This window comes from Somniosus microcephalus, chromosome 3 (assembly GCF_052327205.1).
Source record: "Somniosus microcephalus isolate GS21.2 chromosome 3, FLI_Smic_1.0, whole genome shotgun sequence".
NCBI lineage: Eukaryota > Metazoa > Chordata > Chondrichthyes > Squaliformes > Somniosidae > Somniosus > Somniosus microcephalus.
In genome coordinates this window covers 328,341,599-328,355,290 of record NC_140989.1, presented here as the reverse complement: position 1 = coordinate 328,355,290, position 13,692 = coordinate 328,341,599, and the positions used below count along the sequence as shown (strand labels likewise).

Here is a 13,692-nt window from a genome sequence, read left to right as displayed (position 1 = left end):
TCCTCTAGATAGTACACACTGCAGCATTGATGTCAGCTGGCATTTGCCCACCTCCTTCTTTCGCACTGATACCCTTTATCACCTTCTTCCCGAAGATTTGGAGAGCATCCTCCTTGTAGAGGGTGTGAGGGCGGGTATTTGAGGATCCACTGCCGCCTGTCTCCGTTCTCACTCCATTCCCTAGCCATCGATTCCAACCCCTCCCTAGCCACTGTCTTAGGCTGAACCAGATCTGAGCTTCTGAACCATATCCTCTCCATCACAAATATCGCCTGTCTCAGCCCATCTGCTGCTGAAACCCTCATCCATGCTTCACTTACTTCCAGACTCGACCGTTCCAATGCTCCCCTGGCCGGCGTCCGATCATCCACCTTCCATAAACTCTGCTGCCCGTATCCTAACTCGCACTAAATCCCATTCACCCATCTCTCCTGTGCTCACTGAGCTACATTAGCTCCTAGTCCACCAACTCCTCAATTTAAAAATTCTCATCCGCGTGTTCAAATCCCTCCATGGCTTTGCTCCTCCCTATCTGTTACCTTCTCCAGTTCTACAACCCTTCAAGAACTCTGTGTTCCTCCAACTCTGGCCTCTTGTGCCTCCCCATTTCCTTCTCCCCATCATTGGAAGACCCTCCCTAAACCTCTCTGTCTCCCGACCTCTCTCCTCATTTAAGATGCTCCTTAAAACCTACCTCTTTGACCAAGCTTTTGGTTAACTGTCCTAATATCTCCTTCTTTGGCTTGGTGTCAACTTTTATCTGATTATGTTCCTGTGAAGCATCTTGAGATGTTTTACTAAGTTTAAGGCACGGTATAAATGCAGGTTGTTATTGTTGTTATTTTATGGGCTGTCTTCTCCTTGTAAAACCCAAGTGTCAGCATGCAGCCCATCATGGCATGACAGGTGAAAGCACTAAACAATTGGATTCCATCTGAGGTTTTCAGTAGGCTGATTGCATGAAAGGCACTGAGTAAAGGAACACTTCCAGTTGAAGGCTGGAGGTGGTAAGGGAACAGCATTGCCTCCTGGGTATTGATGGTTAGCAATTGAAGCATTTTAACAATGGTGAGAAAAGGTCACTATGACTGGCAGACGTGCTTTGTACAGTACATCCATGGGAGGTGTAGCTGGCTCCTCTTAACTTGCCTAATCTGGTAAGGTTATTGACCTTTTTCTGAGTTGCTGTGCATGGAGTGATGACATTGGTAGTGACTGCACTGGGCTCCTCCTTCCATTATTACTGAGCAGCTCTCCTTGGGACTCTGCACCACTATGTACCAATCTGAACCTTCTTCAACTGACGGAATTCATCTAGAAGCACTTCAGTAGCTCCATCAGAGAACATGGAGGCTCTGTGCCTAACTATAGACCGAACACACACTTTGGTAAAGAAACCTTTGTACTCTACTCCCAATAAGTAAGCTCCTATTCACTGACGGTCCAGATGGCTGGAGCTCATCCTGATTTATTCAGGTTAGGCTACCTACAGCAGGTTTTCTCACTGACAAATTGCAAAGTTACAGCGTATTTACAGCACAGAAACAGACCATTCTTCATCTAACCCCAGCAACATATCCTTCTATTCCTTTCTCCCTCATGTGCTTATTTAACTTCCCCCTTAAATGCATTTATGTTTTCTGCCTCAACTACTCCTTGTGGCAGCAAAGAGGTTTCTCCTGAATTCCCGAGTGGATTTATTAGTGACTATCTTATGTTTATGGCCCCTAGTTCTGGTCTCACCTGTAGTGGAAACATCTTCCCTACCCTATCAAACCCACTCATAATCTTAAAGACCTCTATCAGGTCACCCCTCAGTCTTTTCTTTTCTAGAGAAAAGAGCCTCAGCCTGTTCAATCTTTCCCGATAGGTATAGCCTCTTAGTTCTGGTTTAATTCTAGTAAATCTTTCTTGCACTTCTCCAGTGCCTCGCTATCCTTTTTATAATATGGAGACCAGAACTGTTCATAGTACTCCAAGTGTGGTCTAACCAAAGTTCCATACAAGTTTAACATAACTTCTTTGCTTTTCAATTCTATTCCTCTAGAAATGACCCCAGTGCTCTGGTGGCTTTTTTTATGGCCTTATTAACCTGCGTTGCTACTTTTAGTGATTTGTGAATCTGTACCCACATATGCCTCTGTTCCTAGAGTCATAGGGCAGGATTTTCATTGGGCCGTGGAGGCGGGATTGGAGGCATGTGGGGGGTTAAAATCGCGAAATCGGGGGGCACAAACCCATCCTGCCCCCAACCCGCCTCCATGCCAGTTTCAAAGGAGGCGGATACCCGACCTGTGCTGGGAGCCGCCTCCCCGAGGCGGGAAGGGGATTAGTGCCAATTAACTGCCTGTTAACAGATAGTTAACAGGCAGTTTTTAGCCTAATCCCTATTTTTATTCCTGAAGTGTGGGATTCCCGACGGCTTCAAACCACACCAAGTTAGCGAGGCAGACCATCGGGCGGAAGGGCTTGAGATGTCCAGTGTTCAGGTGAGTGATGGGTGCATGAGTGCAGAGGTAAGTGTGTTTGGTGTGTGTAAAGTGTTTAAAGAAGTTTAATTACCTTTACAGCTTTCCTTCCTTCAGGTCTCGGGAGTCCCTCATCTCACCAGCACAGAAAGCAGAATGGCCACGAGCTGTCAAAAGTTGCAGCATTCAGCTTTCTGTTCCGGAGAGATCTCTAAATCAGCCTGAGAGGAAGGAATTAACTTAGAGTACAGACTGTCAGTGTTTGACAGCTTCAAAGAGCTGTCAAACACTGATATTTCCTCTGTCAAAAGCTCTTGACAGATGAAATATCAATCTGTGATGTCACCTGTTGCCGGGTGGCCCTTAATTGACCTGCAGAGCCCGCTGGGTGGGCTCAACAAGGTCAATCAAGTGAAAATCGAGTGGGTTGGCCACAACTCGATGGAGGCGGGACTACAACCTCAAAAGTTGTAGTCCCGCCTCCTACACGCCTCCAGTATTAAAATCCAGCCCATAGAGTCATAGATTTATACAGCACAGAAAGAGGCCCTTCGGCCCATCGTGTCCGCGCCGGCCATCAAGCCCTATCTATTCTAATCCCATTTTCCAGCACTTGGTCCATAGCCTTGTATGCTATGGCGTTTCAAGTGCTCATCTAAATACTTCTTGAATGTTGTGAGGGTTCCTGCCTCTACCACCCTTTCAGGCAGTGAGTTCCAGATTCCAACCATCCTCTGGGTGAAAAAGTTTTTCCTCAATCCCCTCTAAACCTTCTGCCCCTTACCTTGAAACTATGCCCCCTGGTTATTGACCCCTCTACTAAGGGGAAAAGTTCCTTTCTATCTAACCTATCTATGCCCCTCATAATTTTGGACACCTCAATCAGGTCCCCCCTCAGCCTTCTCTGCTCTAAGGAAAACAACCCTAGCTTGCCCAGTCTCTCTTCATAGCTGAAGCGCTCCAGCCCAGGTAAAATCCTGGTGAATCTCCTCTGCACCCTCTCCAATGCAATCACATCCTTCCTATCGTGTGGCGACCAGAACTGCACACAGTATTCCAGCTGTGGCCTAACTAGCATTTTGTACAGCTCCATCATAACCTCCCTGCTCTTATATTCTATGCCTCGGCTAATGAAGGCAAATATCCCATATGCCTTTTTAACCACCTTATCTACCTGTCCTGCTGCCTTCAGGGATCTATGTACATGCACACCAAGGTCCCTCTGATCCTCTGCCCTTCCTATGGTCCTACCATTCATTATGTATTCCCTTGCCTTGTTAGTCCTCCCAAAATGCATCACCTCACACTTTTCAGGGTTAAATTCCATTTGCCACTGTTCTGCCCATCTGACCAACCCGTCTATATCGTCCTGTAGCCTGAGGCTTCCCTCCTCGCTATTTACCACTCCACCAATTTTCATGTCATCTACGAACTTACTGATCATACCTCCTACATTCATATCTAAATAATTAATGTACACTACAAACAGCAAAGGATCCAGCACCGATCCCTGCGGTACACCACTGGACACAGGCCTCCAGTCGCAAAAACAACCTTCGACCATCACCCTCTGCCTCCTGCCACTAAGCCAATTTTGGATCCAATGTGCCAAATTGCTCGGGATCCCATGGGCTCTTACCTTCTTGACCAGTCTCCCATGCGGGACTTTGTCAAAAGCCTTACTGAAGTCCATGTAGACTACATCAACTGCAGTACCCTCATCCACACACCTAGTCACCCCCTCGAAAAATTCAGTCAAATTGGTTAGACATGATCTCCCCCTGACAAAGCCATGCTGACTATCCTTGATTAATCCTTGCCTCTCCAAGTGGAGACTAATTCTGTCCCTCAGAATTTTTTCTAATAATTTCTAACAACTGATATTAGGCCCACTGGCCTGTAATTCCTGGTTTATCCCTACTACCCTTCTTGAATAATGGTACTAAGTTAGCTGTCCTCCAGTCCTCTGGCACCTCCCCTGTGGCCAGAGAGGTTCTGAAAATTTGTGTCAGAGCCCCTGCAATCTCCTCCCTTGCCTCACACAGCCGCCTGGGATACATCTTGTCTGGGCCTGGGGATTTATCCACTTTTAAGCCCACTAAAACCGCTAGTTCCTCCTCCCTCTCAACACTAATTTGTTCAATATATCACAATCCCCCTGCCTGATTTCGATGCCTGCATCGTCCTTCTCCATAGTGAACACAGATGCAAAATATTCATTTAAAACCTCACCCACATCTTCCTCTACCCCATTTAGACACTTATTTTACAAGGAGTATATGGCCTCCTTATTCTTAATATGCTACCTCACACTTAACAAGATTGAAATTAATTTGCCAATTACTCGCCAATTCTACAAGTTTATTAATAACTTCCTGTATTTTGCTGCAGCCTCCTCTGTATTAAATGCACCCCCCAATTTGGTGTCATGTTTTGAAATTGTTTTTCCTATTGTTTGGCTGCCAATCACACACCACCTTACTTCTGCTCAGGATGTTCCATGAGAGGACACTAGGCTAATGGTCCCTATTTTCTGTATGGTTACCATTGATGTTCAGGGAATATTGATGTAGAACTTTCCTTCAGAAGATTCAATAGGTGGAATAGAATCCACAATAGCTAGATTGTACATGGTTTGTAGAAGGGAAGGATTGATGGTCTCATTTTATGCTTTGTTTCTTCATACAACGTAATACAAAATTAATTTATCTGGAAAGATGCTGTTTTTGTTGAAATGTTACACTACGTGCTACAGTTGAAACCGTTTGAACAGCTCTGCATCTCCAATCGACACGGGATAAATTAAAGCATATTTTGCTTGTATTTCCGAACAGTTAAATATTCTTTCGAGTATTTTATTTACCATCTGCTGACAGTGATATAGCAACTGCAACAAGCATATAGAGTGTGTTCTGGGAATGAGAGGAGACGTATGGGAGTATCTGTAAGTGGGAGAATGAGTGCATTTAATCAGCTTAAATTTCTCATTTAGGTTGTGCCTGCTGACTCAATAGGTAATTCTGGAACATCTAAAAAACATGATAAACAGACAAAAAGTAAAGAAAGGTAATGTGAATGTAAATTCTTATGGTGGACTTAGCTGTATGAATAAAATCTGCCCTTAGCTCAAAATTGTGTGAAATTTAATTCTGAGCTCTGATTCAACCAGAATTGAGAATTAAAATATTGGCCCAGAATTTGCTGGGAAAATAAAGGCAAGTTCAATGCGCACGCCGTTATCAGTGTCTAAATAAGCCAGCAATTTGTGGCAAGGAAGGGACACCCCGTGAATTGCAAATCACCACAACTTGCTGGACGATTTGCACAGCTCCCCCTTTAGCCTTGCAAAAACTAGAGCTCACTATCAACCTCCCCGTGCGTTTCAAGAAATTGCTGCAATGCGCTGTTAAAATGAATTAAACGTGCCGTACAAAGTTCGGGCTGGTACTTAATAACATAAGGACTCTTTTAATGGCAAGGTTTATGTTCCTGCAATGCCACTCAACCTCTTTGGCCCAGAAATGGAACAATTGAAACTGTGGAGTCTCATTCTTGCAGGTAGTAAATTGTTCTTAGAGGCTTTTAAAATTTTTAAGTACATTTTTTTTTTTAATTCTTACATTTCCTTTTTGTCTCATTTTTTTCTCTTTCTTAATCCAATCTTTCTTTCTCTCTCGTTATTTCTCTTTCTATACATAATTTGGCTCTAATTCATCCTACTTCCTTCTCCTTCATTCCTCTGTTTCTTTCTCTATCCATAAATGTAATTGGTTATGGAGCTAGACTGTTAGTCCCATCATTCACCAAGGTCCCAGATGCCTTGTTGATCTCGCTGTTATCAGCTCACACTTCCAGAAATTTGCGGCACAAACAATTTTTGGGCTGAAAGGAGAGGCAAAACATTGAATAAAAGGGGGCAGGGCGTGAGATACCCAGCTCCAGCAAATACCACAGTGGTGTGCCACTTTTTAATGTGTATTCCTTAATTTGCAAGATTTTTTATGTTCCATGTCAATGTTCTTTCATCCCCTCTCCATGATCGTAGGTTGGGAGAGGAGGCCAGGGGGGAGGGAGGCTAGGGGGTGGAGAACAGCAGTTAAATATGGGGCCAGGTGGAGCATTCCTGCTCTTTATTCGGGTAAGTTGCTTAAGGGCTAGAAATTGGGTATCGCCCCGTTTGGGGCGCTAACTTTTGAAAAGTAGTAAAAGTACCGCCAGGCTCTAATGATTCGCTCCTGCCTGGAAATTCAGCTTTAGCACTCCAAGAGGGAAGTGGAGCACTAAATCAAGCGCGAACCACTTCTCTTAGAGCACTAAAGTCCGGGAGCAGGGCAGTAGCGGCAGAGCTCTGAACAATTTGGAGCGCATTGCAAACGGTATCAGAGGCTGCTTCCCTCGCTTAAAGGGAAGGGCCAGTGATGGTGCACAACCTACTTGTTGTCAGTTCTGCTTTGCAAGGCGACCTGCAGACTGCCATTACAGCCCCAAGCACTCTCTCAAAGTGGAGGGCTCGGACATCTTGCAGCAATGAAACATCAAAAACTTTGAGCAGGCACCAGACTGGAGCAAATAATAAAGGTTGGCCTACCTGAAAATCATTCCCTTTAATTAGCGCTCCCCAAGCGGCCAGTCGAGTTGACAACACTTCCTCTTCCTGTCGTTGTTCACGCCCGGCGATACAGCAGGAGGCGGGAGGCAATTTCACATCCGGGGCTATAACGGGGCGCTGCGCACTTTATGACGTCATGATCTGCGAGGTGCTAGAGGCCCAGGCAGTAAGAGTTACCGGCACTGAAGTTCGCGGGCGTCGCTGCATTCGCCGTGCCCGGTTGCTAACCCCCTAGTGCCCCCCCCCCTCAAGGCGCTAATGGGAGGCACTAACCAACTGAATTTCTCCCCCTTAGATTCTTTGTTGCAGGTGATCCCTCGTGCTGGTTTCCCCAAGTGCAGCCCGCGATGGCGTGGGCTGCCTCAGGGCAAACCAATCTTGTGGAGGAAACCTCAAGCAGGTATTAGGCCACTTTTTAGCAAATGCAGATACTTCAGGTGTGGGTAAAGGACGGCTCTTGTTTGCCATTACCTAATATGGCAAGTGGCACATTTCTGGCCGGAAGTGTGCGCGCACTTCCTGCCCGCCATTTTGAGGCCTTAGATGTCCGCACAGCGCTGGTTTTTCTAGGTCATGGAGTCAGATGCTATGCAACACATGGAATAATTCCAGCCCATAATATTTAACACCAAAACCTAAACAGCACAAGAAAAATCATGACTCTTGTGATTACAGCATCTAGGAAAGTCACATTGGGACTGGAGCTATAATTTATTTTCATAAATTATATATGGGGGATAAAACAGGAATTTTAATCCCAGGCTAAAGTTGGTACAATAAAGGCAAATTGACATTTCTCTTATGTGGTACTGTATATTGTGGACAGGTACATAATGAAGTATACTACAGGGAACTGGTGCAATGAACATTGTACTTTACTCATCCACAATATGCACAGGCGGCCAGACAGTGCATCGTCCTTTCAGGAGAAGTGTATCGAAGCATGGAAAAGTGGCTCCCCAGAGACATCTGGGTACAGAGGAGCAGTGGTAAAAAGTACAGAGAGATAAGTTTTAAAAAAAATTTAAAAATATTTTGGTGCTTGCTTCTGCCAAAAATTCTGCACCATTGCCCTCAATTTCATCCCCCTTCCCAGCAGCTTCTTTAGACTGAACATGACAATGCACATCCTTGATCTTTATGAGTTTGAATCTACATTATCTGGTCTAACACAAAGACTACTAACTTAGACTTTTGTACCTGCCTCAACCCATCAATGCCTACATCCTATCACACTCACCTGTCACCCTTGTGCTTGTTGACCTGTTTCTGGATCCCACAGCACATTGATTTAAAAACTCTCATTCGCATCCTCATCTACAAATCCCTCCATGACCTTGCACTACCTTATCTCTGCAATATCTTCCAGTCCTCCCTATATCCCAACCTGTACGCCTTGATCTTCCAATCCTGACCTGCTTGCGACCCCACCTTTATGCTCAATCTACGATAGCAGAGCCTTCCCCCACAATGCAATCTGGAATTCCATTTCTCAGCCGATCTGCCTTGCTTATATCTCTTTCTTCATCTTTGAAAACCACCTCAAAGCCTACCTCTCTGACCACACTTTCAGCCAGTTCCCCTAATACTTCTTCCAACTTAGTATGTGATCCCCACCGCAACCCCCCACCCCCACTGCAACCCCCCACCCCCACCAACAGCATCAGGACTTTACCCTGTGCTAATGGTTCTAGATTTTAAATTTTGTATTTGTCAAACTAAGGGATATTGGTGTCTAAAGAATGTATTAAGCATTCACATGTATGCACCCAACCTAAAGAACAGTCCCCAACCCAAGAAGTGTCCATTTTCACCAGATATAAGAATTCCATATGAAAGGAGCTTGGGCACTTTCAACCCAGTTCCTTGTGAGCACAAACCCAGAACACAAAACGCTAATAATTTGACAGAAGTTTTTGGTCTTGCCTTAAAAATACCACATTGGTATAGAGGGGATGCTCCTCTGAGCATGAAACTTACTCAATACAAATAGATAAAAATGTTTACCATCTAGGTGGTGCCGTGGAGTAGTGGATTGCCAGCTCAGTCAGTTCCCCACACACCGAGTTCCAGATCTCGGTTAGGCTGTTGGAAGAAAGGAAACACAGGCAAGATGTTTCTTTGCAAAGAGTAGGGAGGAAAAATCATTGGATAAGCCAGCCTAGCCATGTCTTGTGTACCTCCTTGCAACTAATTACAAAGTGGAACAGACAGAAACTTGGATACAGGTAGCCTACCTCTGCCCTTAGTTGGGGGATGTGCATGGCATGCAGGGACCTAATGAGGGAAAAGGAAAAGTAGTGGTAGGGGATTCAATAGTTAGGGGAGCAGACAGGCGTTTCTGCGACCATAGACGTGACTCCAGGATGGTATGTTGCCTCCCTGGTGCCAGGGTCAAGGATATCACTGAGCGAATGCAGGACACTCTGAGGGGGTAGGGTGAACAGCCAGAGGTCGTTGTCCATATTGGTACCAATGACATAGGCAGAAAGAGGGATGAGGTCCTGCAGGCAGAGTTTAGGGAGCTAGGAGAGAGATTAAAAAGCAGGACCTCAAAGGTAATAATCTCCGGATTATTCCCGGTGCCACGTGCTAGTGAGTACAGGAATAGGAGGATAGAACAGATGAATGCGTGGCTGGCGAGATGGTGCAGGAGAGAGGGCTTTCGATTCCTGAGGCATTGGGACCATTTCTGGGGAAGGTGGGACCTGTACAAGCCAGGTGGGTTACATCTCAACAGAGCCGGGACCAATATTCTCGCGGGGAGGTTTGTTAGTGCTGTTGGGGAGGGTTTAAACTAGCTTGGCAGGGGGATGGCACCAGCATATAGGAGTAGAAAAGAGGAATAAGGTGCATAAAAGAGTGAGTGTGTTGGATAGTACTAGAGAAGATAGTACTAGAGGCAGTAGTAGTACCATATTAGATAGGAGCAGACTAAGAAAGACTACTAAAAATTCAAAAGTGGGTTTATAATGCATGTACATAAAGGCACAAAGTGTGGTGAATAAGGTTGGTGAGCTACAAGTAAAATTAGCCGTGTGGCAATATGATGTTGTGGCAATAACGGAAACGTGGCTTAAAAAGGGTGAGGACTGGGCACTTAATATTCAAGGGTACAAGGTGTTCAGAAAAGATAGGGAAGGAAAAAAGGGAGGTGGGGTGGCAGTGCTGATTAAGGAATACATTGTAGCATTGGAAAGGAGGGATGTTCTTGAGGGGACCAGGACAGAATCCATTTGGTTAGAGTTGAGGAGCAAAAAGGGTATGATCACGCTATTGTGGGTATTCTATAGGCCTCCAAATATTGAGAGGGAGGTAGAGGAGCAAATCTGCAGGGAAATCACAGTTATGCAAGAGTTATGGAGTGGTGATATTGGGGGACTTTAATTACCCAAATATCGACTGGGATAATGTTAGGGTAAAGGGAAAGGAGGAGGAGGAATTTCTGAAATGTGTTCAGGAGAATTTCCTTGACCAATATGTTCTTGGTCCAACTAGGAAGGAGGCATTGCTGCATCTGGTGCTGGGAATGAGGTGGGCCAGGTCGGCCAAATGTATGTGGGAGAACACTTGGGTACGAGTGTTCATCGTATCATAAGATTTAGATTAGCAATGGAGAGGAGCAAGGAACAATCTAGAGTGGAACTTCTAAACTGGAATAGGGCTAACTTCAATGGGATGCGAAAGGATCTAGCCAGGGTAAAATGGAACCAAAGACTGACACGAAGAACTGTAATGGAACAATGGGTGATCTTTAAGGAGGAGATGTTCCAAGTACAGGCTAGGTACATTCCAACAAGAGGGAAGGGTAAGGGAACCAAAGCAAGGGCTCCTTGGATGACGAGGGAGAAGATGATGAAACAAAAGAGGGTGCATGATGCATATCAGATGAATTCTTCAAGGGAGAACCAGACCAAATACAATAAGTTGAGAGGGGATTTGAAACTGAAAATAAGATTGGCAAAGAGAGAATATGAGAGTAGAATGGCGGTTAACGTAAAAGGAAACCCAAAAATCTTCTACTGGCATGTAAACAGTAAGTGGGTAGTAAGAGGCAGGGTGGGGCCTATTAGAGACAAAGAAGGTGATATATGCTTAGAGGCGCAGGGCAAGGCTAGAATACTCAATGAGTGCTTTGTTTCGGTGTTTACTAAGGAGGTGGATGCTGACAAAATAGCAGTAGAAGTGGAAAAGGTAGAAGCAATGGAAGGGGTGAAAATTGATAGACAGGATGTATTAGAAAGGCTGGGTATGCTTAGAGTCGCCTGGTCCAGATGGCTTGCATCCCAGGTTGTTAAGGGAAGTGGGGGAGGAGACAGCAGAAGGGCTTGCCATAATTTTCCAATCTTCCCTAGATGTGGGGCAGGTGCCTGAGGAAAGTGGCAAATGTGACACCATTGTTCAAGAAAGGGTGTAAGGACAATCCTAATAACTACAGGCTGGTCAGTTTAACATCAGTGGTGGGTAAAGTTTTGGAATCAATAATCAAGGAAAAAATTAACGGGGACTTGGAGAGGTTTAATTTAATTAAGGCGAGCCAACATGGGTTTGTAAAAGGCAGATTATGTTTGACTAATCTTTTTGATGAAGTAACAGAGAGGATTGATGAAGGGAATGCAATGGGTGTTGTCTACATGGATTTTTGGAAGGTGTTTGACAAAGTACCACATAGAAGGCTGGTTAACAAAATTGAGGCTCATGGAATAAGTGGGTCAGTGGCAGCTTGGATAAGGAATTGGCTTAAGGACAGAAAAAAGCGAGTTGTGGTAAATGGCTGTTTTTCAGACTGGAGGATGATAGACAGTGGTGTTCCCCAAGGGTCAGTGCTGGGGCCACTGCTTTTTTTGATATATAAATGAACTAGATATTGGAATACAGTGTAGAATTTCTAAATTTGCCGATGACACCAAACTTGGGGGTGTGGCAAACAGTGAGGATGATACCAATCAACTGCAACAGGACATAGAAAGGCTAGCAGAATGGGCAGACAAGTGGCAGATGAAATTTAATACAGAGAAGTGTGAGGTAATGCATTTTGGCAGAAGGAACAGGGAGAAGCAATATACACTTAATGGCACAGTTTTACAGAGTGTGCAGGGACAGAGGGACCTGGAAGTTAATGTGCATAGGTCCCTGAAGGTGGTGGGACATATTGAGAGAGTGGTTAGCAAAGCAAATGGGATTATGGGCTTCATAAATAGAAATATTGAGTACAAAAGTAGAGAAGTTATGCAGAACCTTTATAAAGGTTAGGCCACAACTGGAGTATTGCATCCAGTTCTGGTCACCACACTTTAGGAAGGATGTGAAGGCCCTCGAGAGGGTGCAGAGGAGATTTACCAGAATGGTTCCAGAGATGGGTGATCTTAGCTACAAGGACAGGTTGGAGAAGCTGGATTTGTTTTCATTAGAGCAAAGGAGGTTGAGGGGTGATTTGATAGAGGTGTACAAGATTATGACGGGTTTGGATAGGCTAGACAGGGAAAGGCTGTTCCCACTAGTTGATGGTATAAGGACTAGGGGACACAGGTTTAAGGTTTTGGGCAAGAGATACAGGGGGGATGTGAGGGAAAACTTTTTTACGCAGCGAGTGGTGAGGACCTGGAACTTGCTGCCAACGGAAGTGGTGGAAGCGGAGACACACAATGTTTTCAAGGAGAGACTGGATAGGCACTTGAGGGAGATAAACTTGCAGGGCTACGGGGATAGAACAGGGGAATGGGACTGACTGGATTGCTCCACAGAGAGCCGACACAGACTTGATGGGCCGAATGGCCTCCTTCTGTGCCGTTATGACTCTATGACTCTATGACTTGATTAAGACACACTAGAAATGAAAATCTGCTTGCTTTAAATTGAAAAATATCGTGAAAACTGTATTGGAGGATTGAAATCTCAGGAAAATAATGATGGCTTGATAAATGTAAGAGACCGTTAAATGTTTGTGGGGAAGGTGAGGGATTGCAGTAGGAGGAAGGGAAAATGACTTGCATAATATGTATTTCAATTCTTGCTTTCAGAGGCTACTGGTTCGTGTAAGAAGCTTCCACTGAAATACCAACCAAGAAAGGAGACTGGCAAATCAGTTTCCATTGTATCAGCTGATAGTTGCTTCACAGGATCTTGCAACGTTGATTCACAGTGCTCTTTACCATGCAAGTCAGACCCCATGCATGCTCCTCCCAATTTTCAACAGCACAGAATGGGCAGAAAGAGGATTTCTACTGTATATTCACACAGTAACCAAACTGAGGTGCAATTAACTCATATTTCTAAAATGAATTAAAGGAGCTTTACATCTCCACATTAGTGGTAAGAGAATCATTGACAATGCAATTCTACTTCCAATAATCCAACAGTTAAACATTTTTAAAAGAATTATTGTATTGTTGAACAATCTCCAGCTGCACCAGTTTAGCATTTTCAATGTGACCAGAGTTGAGCAGACCTGAGCTGCATCGTCCCGCCCATTGTTTCACATGGTACAAGGGGACAATGGCGGAGACAGTAGAAAAATATTGAACTTTAATATAATTAGAGCACAGTTTGAGTATGATGAGACACCAGACAATCGTCCAGTCTCAGGGCCATTTAAATGTTTTTGGTGTGTTCCCC

General features: G+C 44.7%; 1 protein-coding gene across 2 annotated transcripts in view; it reads left to right on the top strand.

Annotated features, from left to right (window-relative positions):
- The window catches only part of LOC147122216 (uncharacterized), a 51,983-nt gene extending 38,602 nt beyond the window's left edge, over nucleotides 1–13,381 (top strand). For both annotated transcript variants that reach the window (XM_085983133.1, XM_085983132.1), the window contains exons 10-12: nucleotides 5,461–5,534; nucleotides 7,904–8,073; nucleotides 13,098–13,381. In XM_085983133.1, coding sequence (XP_085839259.1) covers nucleotides 5,461–5,534; nucleotides 7,904–8,073; nucleotides 13,098–13,363 — 510 coding nt within the window. In that variant the 3' untranslated portion in view covers nucleotides 13,364–13,381. The remainder of the gene's footprint in view (nucleotides 1–5,460; nucleotides 5,535–7,903; nucleotides 8,074–13,097) is intronic.
- Nucleotides 13,382–13,692: the final 311 nt, after the last annotated feature.